This window comes from Crinia signifera, chromosome 5, assembly GCF_055691185.1.
Source record: "Crinia signifera chromosome 5, ASM5569118v1, whole genome shotgun sequence".
NCBI lineage: Eukaryota > Metazoa > Chordata > Amphibia > Anura > Myobatrachidae > Crinia > Crinia signifera.
This window is the reverse complement of record NC_139221.1, coordinates 211,255,822-211,268,813: the sequence shown is the minus strand read 5'-3', so window position 1 is coordinate 211,268,813 and position 12,992 is coordinate 211,255,822. Positions and strand designations below refer to the sequence as shown.

Here is a 12,992-nt window from a genome sequence, read left to right as displayed (position 1 = left end):
TTAGATTTAAGATTTAGATTTTAGTGTACTTGCTAGTTTTATATTCCACTGTTAAACATTTGATAACAAAAGATAAACATTTGTACCCATTTTTCAAGTTCCCTTCATATTAGGAGGTGAACTGCTATAAAAGTGGTTGAAGATTTCAGCTCAGTTGGAGGTAAGGATTAGGCAGTGGGCTTTGTAAAATTGATTGGGCAGCGGTTCCTAGACATGTTATTGTAGTTTTGTATTAAGGGTATTTCATGGTCCCTAAACCTCATTTCAGCAGAACAAATTACGTGCAATGTACACATTGTCATTTTTATTGTTACAAAAGATTGTACACACATGTTCTAGAGCAACCATTAAATGCATTCCATTTAATTTCATAACATATTGCAATATGTGATAATGTGCGTCATGAAGTCAAATAAAAAAAACACAAATGTATATGTCAGTATGGAGAACAGAGACCTAGCTATAGTCAGCCACATGTACTGTAGTTACACAAGCTATACTCCACTAAATCCACATAATAATGCTAAATCCACATATTAATGCAAAGCTCACCTGCCAGACTTGGTAATGATCATTTCTGTCCCTAGATCATGGAATTTATCCCAGAGCTCCTTGGTCTCCAAGCTGCATGAAATCTTGGCCATCTCTTCGCTGGGGATGATGGGAGTTGTGGGGATTAGGGGCTCCGTGCACAGGGAAGAAGGGCTGCTGCTAAACTCCCCATGAGTGTCCACACTGGATATGTCACTCAGAGGCTGGCCACATGATGACTTCTCAACAAATTGTTCTATCACAAAGGAAGAGAAAATATATAAATGACCGAATTAGCCACGACACCAAGTAGCAGGCCTGGACAGTCTCTCTCATTTCAAAGCTATTGAATGTGCTAGACTGGCGATGAGAAAGATAAAAACTGTGCATTAGTGTCCATGTAAGTCAAGTCAATACCAGATGGATATAAAAGTAGATTGCAAAGTATTCCTTATTCTTGTCATTCATACAAGGATATTTTATGATTTTTTGGTTCTTCACATTTTTTTATATAGTTTTCTTAAATGGTATATATGTCTTCAGCGCTATAGTAATACATTGGGATCAGATAATGAAACCTACAATTTTTACAGGGGTATTTATTAAAGCTTGGAGAGAGATAAAATTGTGAGAGATAAAGTACTAGCCAATCAGATTTTGCCTTACATTTTATATGCTGTGTTTGAAAAATGACAGGAGCTGATTGCTTGGTACATAGGGGGGAATTCAACTGCCATCGAGAAGCTGATGGATTCCCATGACAACCGCCATAAAATGAGGCTGCGGGATTTCACTCAAAAGTGTTCTCTACATTATAATGTATCAAGCACTTTTGGACAAATTGGGCACATATGGCAAAACAGGATGCTATTACCTGAATTTAAATGCCATTGCAATGCCAATTTGGCCACATAGTCCCAAAATTGAAATCCTCCCTTTATCTCTCACAATTTTTTTCTCCAAGCTTTCATAAATTCCCCACTGAATGTCTCAGATATCATCTGCCTGTCTTTTAAATTATATATACTGTAGAATCACAGATTATACAGTTATTAGTGTTAATATTAATATTAATTAAACATTACTGTTACACCACATCATTTCTGGGAGGTCTACCACAAAAACACAAGAGATCATTTTCAAAAAGGCATAAACTCCAGCTTGGCACAAATGTACAGTATTTACTTTCAAATGTAATTTGGTGATGAAAGTAAATACTGAGCTGCCAAGTTGGGGAACACTAGAATTTAGCAATTAATCTTCACTTCCAAACAACTATCACAGTGTGTGTGTTTGTGTATATATATATATATATATATATATATATATATATATATATATATATATATATATATATATATATATATATATTTATATATATATATATATATATTACCAGTCTCTTATATAGCGCACACATATTCCGCAGTGCATCACAGAGAGAATAGTTGATCATTCACATCAGTTCCTGCCCCGTGGAGCTTACAATGTATATTCCATATCACATGTACTATATACATATATATATATATATATATATATATATCACTGAACAACAATTATTGTAACTATGTGCACACTATAGAGTTATACAAACAATAACAGGAAATTAGAAGTTTTAAGGTATATTATGTAAGGTGTGTGTGTGTGTGTGTGTGTGTGTGTGTGTGTGTGTGTGTGTGTGTGTGTGTGTGTGTGTGTGTGTGTGTGTGTGTGTGTGTGTGAAAAAAGCAGAGAAAATTATTTGGAAATATTATATATATATATATATATATATATATATATATATATATATTCTAGTGTATCCTGCAGTTTTTAAATAATACAGCATATGGATCTAATGATGCGTAAATAAATATGTCAAGGTAGGTATAACCTACTACAATTTAAAAAAAAAAAGCATATCTGCGACACAACACTTAGGCCATATGCTAAGTGAATAAAATGCATACAATATACAATATGTATTTAAAGGTTTTCCGTTCCGTTGTGCAGTTAGCAGCACAGTTATCATCTACTGACAGTTATGTGTTAGTATGCAGAGTAGTGTAATAAAAGCAGCTTTCTGAGGATAGATTGTATGGTTCATTTAAGCAGATTGTTACCAAATTGTTACTTTTGGGAGCAAAACATCTGCTTGGTAGGGGCCCTTCCCAAAATAACTAACCTGTGATACTAATGTAAAACACATCCTTATCGTTAATGCCAGAGAACCACCAGTGGGAAATGGTTTTACGTGTATGCCGGTGCCTGCTGTCAGCTGTAACGCATGTTCCCATTTTATGTATCTAATACATTCCCATTTTACTGTTCTACTTATGTCTAATATAACATGATTGTTATACAGTAAATATGTGTCATATTATGTAGTTTACATGATTGTTATACTAATTGGAAATTACAATGACCACCTTACTATGACACTATTATTTGTAATATTATGACTGTTATACTTATGTGTAATATCGCGACTGTTTTACATATGTGTAATATTGAGTGCTATAATTATGTGTAATGTTACAGGACCACCTTACTATCATATTTATGTCCGATGTTACATGACTGTTATACTTATATGTAATATGTGTATTATACTTATGTGTAATATTGCATGAACACCTTACTGTTATACTTATATGTAGTATTGCATGAACACCTTACTGTTATACTTATATGTAGTATTGCATGAGCACCTTACTGTTATATGTAGTACTGCATGAGCACCGTACTGTTATATTTAGTATTGCATGAGCACCTTCCTGCTCCCGTGTGCCTCTATGCGGGTTTCATAATAGTATGAAATAATCAGTAGTAATTAAAGGGATCGCGAATATTTGACCGTTTGGCCGAGGGTTGTTTGATTCCTATAATGTAGGGGACATTTCTAAAAACTACATCATTTCCCCTAGTCAGAAGTGCATTAGGACTGGAAATCAAAGTGTGTTCAATCCATAGACATGTGAATAAATTCATACAGACTACTATGTTCTCCACACGTTACTGACATGCAGACAGTTACTAAATAGTACAGTATGCGGTTTCAACTATTGTAGCTATATTTTATTTGCTACATTTATGCATCTTATGAACCATTCATGTATTGCCAAATAATGCATTGCTAGGTTCCATCTACAATAAATGCTTTTAAAATATTTTTTAATCCTAATAAAAAACTAAGAAACTAGGAAATACAAGGATCAACAAAAGAGTAAATGAAAGCATTTAGATGTATTTCAATACTGTTTTTATATACTGATAATTACAGAGTGCAGTGATCTTTTATAAACGTATTTGTTAATCGAAAGAAAATGTAAGTACATCAAAACTTCCTGATAGGTTGTCATACTGAAATATAAATGCAGTCTATTCGTAGTATGACTTGTACGACCCCGAATATATTATTTTAGGATCAAACATATTGTAGAGTATGAGAAGCGATATATGTTCTATCTCATATGACATAAGGATTTGAAGGCCATTTAGTTATCTGTGTTCCTATTAAAGAAACGTATGGTCTCTCTGACTATTATTAAAGCGACAAATACATTTTCAGACAAATCGTTAGCGCCACGTTCTGTCCTGCGCTGTATTTATTATTATTATGCGCATTTGCGCCAGGCCAGCAAACTTATACCAGGGAAAGCGAATGGCCGATACCTGGGCAAATGACAGTATTGCATGTCATAGAAATACTTCAAATGTTTAGCAATGTATTTGGGGGGTGAATGTCCTTTTCCTAAAAAAATAAATAACATTCAGTGTATATTAGTATAGTAACAAAATATACAGAGAATATGATGGCGGTAGTCTTGCATTAGGAAATGAACTATACATGTATGTATGTATGTATGTATGTATGTATGTATGTATGTATGTATGTGTATATATATATATATATATATATATATATATATATATATATAAAATAATTTTTTTTCTAGCATTCCTGTTGTGTGTGTGTATATATAGTAGTATATACTATATCTATATATGCGTTTATACATGTGTGTGCACTCCGGATCCCAGGCTGCATCCTCCTTGGTGTGTCCCTTTCCAGGCCACTCACCCAATGGTTTAATGGTGCTCTCAGGGGTTTCCTTGTCTTTGCCGGTCCCGCTGGACATCAGAGCGGCGATGGAGAAAGCGTTGGCCCTGGAGGAGAGCTGGGGTTTGGGAGAAGCAGTGTACTCCATGCTGAGTCTCCCGGAGGCAGCAACAAGTAGAAGAGAGTGAGGCAGGGGAGCAGTCCCGGCCAATGCCTGCAGCCTGCAGGAAAGTGCTAGGACGGGAAGGAGTTTTCTCTATGTCCCCCCCAGGGGCTGCTGCTCTCCTTGGGATTCCTGGTGCTGAGTGCAGCAAAGTCTGGGCATCAGGTCAGCAGGAGCCGGGGAGGGTCCTGTAGCTGGGCTGGAGCAGGCTGGCTGGCTGCCTCTGTAGGGAGTGGATGTTGCACACAGTGTTGAGGCTCAGACACCCCTTCCTTAATTTGATGGCCACACAAATGATATCTCCCCCCTGACCAATTGCAGCCTTCCAGCGTCACATTTGCCTGATACTACTGATAATGGCTGGGAGGTGGTGGGTGGAAGGAGCACAGGACACACAAGGGCTGGGGGACAACACACAGGGACTGGAGGGGGGGCGGGGGGGGGGGGGGGGGGGGGGGTACCGCTACCTCATTATAATACGGCTCCTTTTCCCTTTAAACCCCTTGTCATTAGCGGGAATAGTGCACATGGTATTAATCAGAAGGTGGAGCAGGAAGAAAGCCATAATGTTCCTGCAGAGATTGATATATTACTGATATATGATTGATTTATTCCTCTTGTTCCAACATGTTCAGCAGTGTGCCTAATGGTACATGTATCTTACCAGAGGAAGACATACATGTAGCATGTAACAGACAAACAAGCTAAGTCCAGGCGTATATATCATATATCAGTCAGACCCTATGACATGACCTTGTATGTATTGTACATATATGTATTATGTTTGGAGGGATGTAAATGGAAACTTTATTGCTTGTATCCCCAAACCAGTTCCTCTATGCAGATTGCACCCTAGCCCTGATTGCCACATCATATACAGGACACATCACATACATGGCACTGTACTTCCCAGATCACAGACAGGCAGGTTACACCCTCCTCCGGCAAGTGGATGATGATAGGAAATATTGGCATCATTGTCTGTAAATGACACAGGCGTGCACTGCCAATTAATCACAGACGTCTATGATGTATTAGTAAGCCATAGGGCGGCCTCCAATTACCTACACTCCAGCAAGGCTAAGCCCTTTTGTGATAACTAGCAATTAATGGCTTGTCCACAATGCTATGCGCCAAGACAAATTATTTGGCAAAAGAAAATCAAAATAATAACCCGGACACAAACACTCGTCCATCTCACATTGATAACAATATAGAGATAAGTGTTGTCCACAGGGAAGGGAGGTGTCTGCTCCCATTGTAGCCATCGTCTCTCCTAGCAAAAGTGTATTACAGTATTGTCTACTTTCTAGGGATCTTGTATGTACTTATTTATTTACTTTACTAATCGGTAAACAATGCAAAATTGATAAGATCTGCACATACTCATTACATTGTATATGTCCTGAATGATTTGTTGAAGTGCTTATTAAACGTGTAATATATATATATATATATATATATATATATATATATATATATATATATATATATATATATATATATGTGTGTGTGTGACAAATGACATATACTTGTATGCCCTGCGTCGATCACATATTTTTGAATGTTGCCTGTTTCCTTCTGGATGTTGCGCTTTCTGTGGCGGATTTAGGGGCGATGTTCTGGAGCGGTTTGCACCTATAGAAATCGCTGTAGAGATCATGGTGTCCCCTGTGTTCCGGCTGTTTGCCCGAGACTCCGTGGCAACATTTGTATAGTCTGCATCCTCCTGCTATCTCCACCAGACCCCCCTCTCCATCGCTTCTTCCACTTTACAGCACACCATTTTCTCCCTAATCTGTACAGGACTCCTTTACCAGACTATGGGAAAACACACTCAGAAACAGTTAGCAGAAAACCCCTTACCGCAGGTACATTGATAAACGTGTTTTCTTACAATGACATATCTCTAGTATGTGTTTATTAATGTCTTGGCCTTTTCCTTAAATCAACACAACATATCTGCACCTCTTCACTGCAGTCACTCCACATGTGTGCTGCTGATACTGCTGCTGCCTGGGAGATTGCGCAGGCAAACACCGCAACCAGCTTTTACTATGCAGTATAATAAAACAACAGCAAAACAAAAACAAAAAGCCGACGTGTTGTCCAAATTCATTTTGGTAGTTTATTTGATTATTGATAAAAATAACAATAATAATATAGAAAAAAATCAAACTTCTTTAATAGAACATACACTGCATTTCAAGACCAATGGGACTCTAGACTACTTTTTCACTGCAAATATATTTAAATGTTAACTGTATGTATGTTAGTAACAATAACTACAAAGGCAAGCTTCGATTAAACAAGCATCATACCTTATTAAAAGAAACATGCACTTTGCTCATCTAAAAGTAGGGAACCTAACAGCACATTGAGGTATGATATTAATATTCGCATGGTGCTTGAAAAGTGTCATAATATTACGTAATAGTCAGAGCTAATAATCTGCAAACTACTTGCATGTCATCTCTCTCTCCCCCCCCTCTCTCTCTCTCTCTAAATATATCTATCTATCTATCTATCTATCTATCTATCTATCTATCTATCTATCTATCTATCTATCTATCTATCTATCTAACGGAAGTAACGGAAAGTAACGGAAAATAACCAATTAACGGAAAAGAGAACATCAGTACATTTATATTCTATGTAGTCTATGTCATGAAAGTGTTATTTATGAACATTTGTTATGAGTGAATATGTTAATATGTTATAAGCATTTCATAAGCTTAATAAACTACAATAAACTATAGAATATGACATTTGTATAATACAGATATTAAGGATAGTACAAAGCAGTCAGAAGGTCTATGATAATTAGCTTTCTAATTTGACTCCTAATGATTAAAATTAGTGAATAATATTATCATTAAAATTATGAATAATAATAATATTAATAATTGATGGGCTAACATCCGAGGTCACTTATTATAAGAGGTGTCGCCATATTATTTAGCAGAATCTATTCCTATATTAACATGAATTTAAACCAAAGAAATAAAATAACTTTTTATTACAGTGTTCTTTTTTGACATTCCATACTAACAATCTTCAATGGTTCCAAATAATCCCACCAATCTCGGGGTTTTTTCGTGTCTGTATTTTCCTTGTGAAATCATGTTGGGTTGAGTTGTATCCCCTCAGGAGAGTGTCTAGGATACTGTACCCCAGACCTTGATAACGAAATGACTCCTGTCTAGACGCGCACAACCCTCTCACACATACTACAGTCCCCCCTCTTGTTGGTATAATACAGTCCCCTCTCTTGTTGGTATTTTATTTATTTATTTTAATTTAAGCAACCAGTTTCTCACGTTGGCACCAAGACCGACATCCCAGTGACTCAAAAGTGCTGTCTGTGTAGTCAGATCTCCTTGTTCTCAGATGGTAAGAGCATGGAAAGTACCATCGCCACTGTGATTGTGCTGTGAGTTCTGTGAGATCCACTGTGTACACCAGCAATGGCTATATCAGCCTCTAATTACAATGAGTATGTACAGATACGATTGTGACTAATTACCTGTAGATACCCCTGGTGTGATTAAGTCGGACACTCTCTGGGAGGTTTTGCCAAATACAGGGCATGATTTATCATGCAACGATTTCATTGGATGTAATGAAACCTGTTTTTATTAGACACATTACTGACAGCTGTGTGCAAGTTTGACAGTATTTAATAAACAGTTCATTCTCTAGTATTGCTGTGCTAAATGAAGTTTCATTTGGTCTTAGGTAGAATAGAATATACCATTAGAATATACCAAAACTCCCCCTGTTTCTTCGATAGAATGATCAGGTTTTGATTTAATTATAGAGCTCAGCCTAATAATAGGATCTGATATCATTCAGTATTAATGCTACATATTAAAATAATATTTATTTATAAATGCGTTGCAAATATACATGTATTAAAAAATAAATAAAGATGAAGTCAAAATAACATTTTTATGTGGAGTTACTAATTTACTAGTCATGAAAAATTATTATTATTATTATTAATAATAATAACAATAACAATAATAATAATAATAACAACAACAACAACAACAGCTAAAACTGCCACCATCTGATTTCCTCTTACACATATTACAGAGACATGTTGCTCAGCTTTCACCTAACCTTTCTGTGTGTGGGCAAGTGAATCAGTTTCTTAGTGCACCTGCTCCCTTCCTAATCACATTTTCCCTCATTGTGCTATGAGAACTCAGTGTAGCCTCTCAGTATCCTCCATGTAACCCAATCTCTATATTTATTTTATTACAAACTGGCGACTTCTTTTCTCCCCTAACCAAGACCACGGCAAGGGCTCGCAGGCGCAGGATTCTGAAATAAGCGGCGGAGAAAGCGCAAGTTTACGCCTGTCCAGGGGACGATTATTTCCTTGCTGTCCACGATTTTCACTTATGTCCTGGAGTTCATGTCCATGCACAGTATAATGCTTTATGTATAGCTTTGGTATCATACTGTATGTGCTTGTAAGGAACGATTCACGTGAGAAACGCTGCTCGCTTATGATGACAGCACCCGTTTGAATTTGCATGGTACTATGTGTAGTGTTATAATGATCTGAAACACGGTGCTAATTAATATGTCAGTACTACGTAAATAACATATATTTGAAATGAACAAACTATGTTTAAGGTACCCAGGTACCATATCAATGCCCTATCCCTATCCCAGGTACCCTATCCCAAATCGTTCCAAGACATTTTACCACCTAGTGCTCATGAAGGTTTGTTTATTTATTTATTTATTTATTTATGTATGTGTTTATTTATTACCAGTTATTTATATGTAGCGCACACATATTTACAGAGGGTACGTGGCCATTCACATCAGTTCCTGCCCCAGCGGAGCTTACAATCAAAATTTTGATAGTTTTCAGGTTTTAAAACATTTCTAAAAACCCATCAGCAATCCTATGCTTTTGTTTTTCTAATCCTATGAATATTTTAATGTAATATTATTTCCCCCCGGCCAGGTTGAGGAGTAACTTGGGTCAACAATTTTTCTGCTATTCTCAGTACTAATAGAGCCAACACAGATCGGTCTTGATTGTAATTATATTATAAGATCACGCAGCATGAATCTATAGTAATGTTTTGTATGAACAGCCTGGTTCAGGTCTTCCTTTGAATTTACCTTGATCTTTCCACCCTGCAAAGAAATCCCTGGGTCATCTCACCAATCTCTTGCTACATAGCCTGTCCTATTGAACACAGGGGATGACATTTAATAGGATGAGAGATTTGTTGAGAAATCTCCAGTTTTTTTTAAAGCATCAATCATTTACACTGCTAAATCACACTGGTTTTGCCATGTAAATGATTGCTGCTTTAAAAAAACCTGGAGATTTCTTACCATATCTCTCACTTTCTGGATCTCTCATCCTATTAAATCTCACCTATTATTATTATTATTATTATTATTATTATTAATACCAGTTTCTTATATAGTGCATACATATTTTGCAGCACTTTACAGAGTATAGTTGAACATTCACATCAGACATATTCATTATTATAAGCTGCTGTGTCTAGCACAACTAAAACTGATATGGGATTTGCACTAAACCTGATTTCAACTCATTTTTGAAAAACGTTTTTTTAAATGGGTCAAAAACCAGTTAAACCCCTTTCATATTGCATGTTGTAAATGGTATATTGCGGTTTCAATACCATTTTTGTACCTTCCTATTCAACCCGTTTCACCCATAGAAAGCCATACAATGTCATTTTAAATGTTTTTTTCCTGCTTGTGGGCGGGGATCATGTGTGGTTATCATTTGTAGCAAATACAGTTTCTGAGCTGTTCAGACTGCAGGGAAAACGGCTCAGAAACGTGTAGGATCCTGCTTTTAACACGTTTCAAAATACCGGTATTTTGTAACCGGTAAATTGATTGTGGAGCTTTCATATTGCAGCTGGTACCGTTTTAAAGCAGTTAAAAATCGTCAATATGCCGTGTTAAAACTGCAATGTGATAGGGGCTTAAGTTTTATTGTCTGAATATATATAATAATTTGGATAGTTTTTAGTTAATTTTGAGGATTAATTAAACCCTGTAGATAGAAAAATATCCAACAATATAAATCGGGCAAATGATAGGTTAGAAAAGTATATCCAGCTAAAATACATACATTTTCAATGACCCTTAATTAGTTGAGCTGCTATTTCCCTGGGTGGCTCTATCTGCTATACTGTACTGAGCGTTCCTGCTTACCTCCTCAAGCAGGCATGTCCAAGCTGTGGCCCTCCAGCTGTTGTGAAACTACACATCCCAGCATACCTGGCCATAATTTTAGCATTCTCTAATAGCAAAACTGTGGCAAGGCATGATGGGACTTGTAGTTTTCACAACAGCTGGAGGTCCATAGTTTGGACATGCCTGTCCTAAAGGTATGCCACATGTCACTTGGGAATTGGAATTAGAATATTTGGCACAATATGACGTGCAGTGCCAAAAATCCACAATATTTGTAGTTTAAATATAATCTCTATCTTAAACATGGTGTTTTATTCTCTACAGCTCTATACTGGGTGCCTTCTGTGCTGCCCAGTGTAATATGATGGGGTAATGCTTTTCTCCATCACTCGGCTGTAATTTAGCTCTGAAGAGAGATGTCTGATTCCAGCTTTGATGCACACAGGGCGACTGGTTACTTAGGAACATTGGTAGTGTTCACAGCGTCTGAGTGGCAGCAGCCTAAGGGCTTGTAAGGCAAGGGCAGCACATATACAGGCAACGTTCAGCACGGTGCATCCGCCTAATACTGTAGCTGCAGCAGGGACTGGGACATTTATATATGCTAATAACACTATAGGCTGCCATAGTCTAAATGGGGGTGATTTTATATTAGAAACAATGTTCAAAAATGCCCATGTGCCAGGAGGTGTACCCTAATGTGTTCAATTGATCATATCTAATGATAGAAACTGTACTTGTTCAGTAACTTAAACTTTTATGTAGTTTGAAATATCTATCTATCTATCTATCTATCTATCTATCTATCTATCTATCTATCTATCCATCTACTGTATATATATATATATATATATATATATATATATATATATATATATATATATATATATATAGCAATAGGGGGGGCAGCGGCACTCACAAATGAAGACTCTGTAGGCAACTTCTCACCAACGTTTCGGAACCTCTTGGTCCCTTTATCAAAGTGCAAACCAACGTACATATAAGTGTTACAACTGGAGAGTCTTTCAAAAGTATACTGATCAGTTGTGATCTATATTTTATTTGTAGATGGAAATTTAAATTTATGAAATCATTTGTGATGTCTAATAATGATAAAAACATTCTTTATAAGAAATAATGGTTTTAGTTCTGATAATTTCACATTAGTATGTCACAAAAAGTATGTGTGTGTGTGCGCGTGTGTGTGTGTGTGAGGGGGGGGGTGTCTCCCACCACACCTAGATATGTTTGGGGATCACTGACAAGCATAAACACATTGTCCATTGATGTCTGTCCTGTTTGAATGACTTTAGAAAAGATAAGCTGTTTCCCTCTCTTTTTACTTTACTGCAATTGGAGTTATTAGGCTTAATGACCATGGTGCATTGTGGGCCACCTCTTTATTGGCCCAATGCACATCATAGCTAGTGGTTATGGGGCACATCAATGTCATGTGATCACAGGCATGTGAGACTTGCAGAGCCTATCATTATGATGGGCCTGACAGTTAAAATGTGAAAGTTTGCAATATAATATTATTATTTGCACATACATACTCATAATTACTGTCAAAAAAGAGCCAGCTATACCACTAAGCAGCGTAAGCCAGCTGCCTCTGGCACTGGGAGTTTGGTGGCATCACAAATCTTCCTATCACAAAAGTAAGGATATCTATAAATAAGAAATCCTTGTTGTGCTTTATACAGGTGGCGGCTGTGGAACTTCTGAGGCACCACTAGATTGAGGTTTTGCATGGTGCCACGTAACCTTACACAGACCCTACTGTCAATTAGATATCAAATATGGAAGTAAATCCTATTTAATAACATGGCTCCTCACCTGTATGGGGGAATAAAGTGTTTTGCAGACCAGTGACCACTAGATAGCGCCCCGGATGGAGCAATTCAAATATTGTTCCATTCAGGAGCCCACACAGCCACCAGCTCTTACATTACTCTATTGTTCTAGCAGATCTGTAATCAGTGTGTTTCATTCGTTTTTCTTATTTTAAATGCATATATAAAAGACTCAGCATTAGTCCCT

General features: G+C 36.8%; 1 protein-coding gene across 1 annotated transcript in view; it reads right to left on the bottom strand.

Moving 5' to 3' along the window:
• Positions 1–4,803, bottom strand: part of TBX20 (T-box transcription factor 20) — a 47,458-nt gene extending 42,655 nt beyond the window's left edge. The window contains exons 1-2 of the mRNA XM_083186329.1: positions 4,598–4,803; positions 553–787 (exon numbers count right to left, since the gene is read on the bottom strand). Of these exons, the coding sequence (XP_083042455.1) occupies positions 553–787; positions 4,598–4,724 (362 nt within the window). The 5' untranslated portion in view covers positions 4,725–4,803. The remainder of the gene's footprint in view (positions 1–552; positions 788–4,597) is intronic.
• Positions 4,804–12,992: the final 8,189 nt, after the last annotated feature.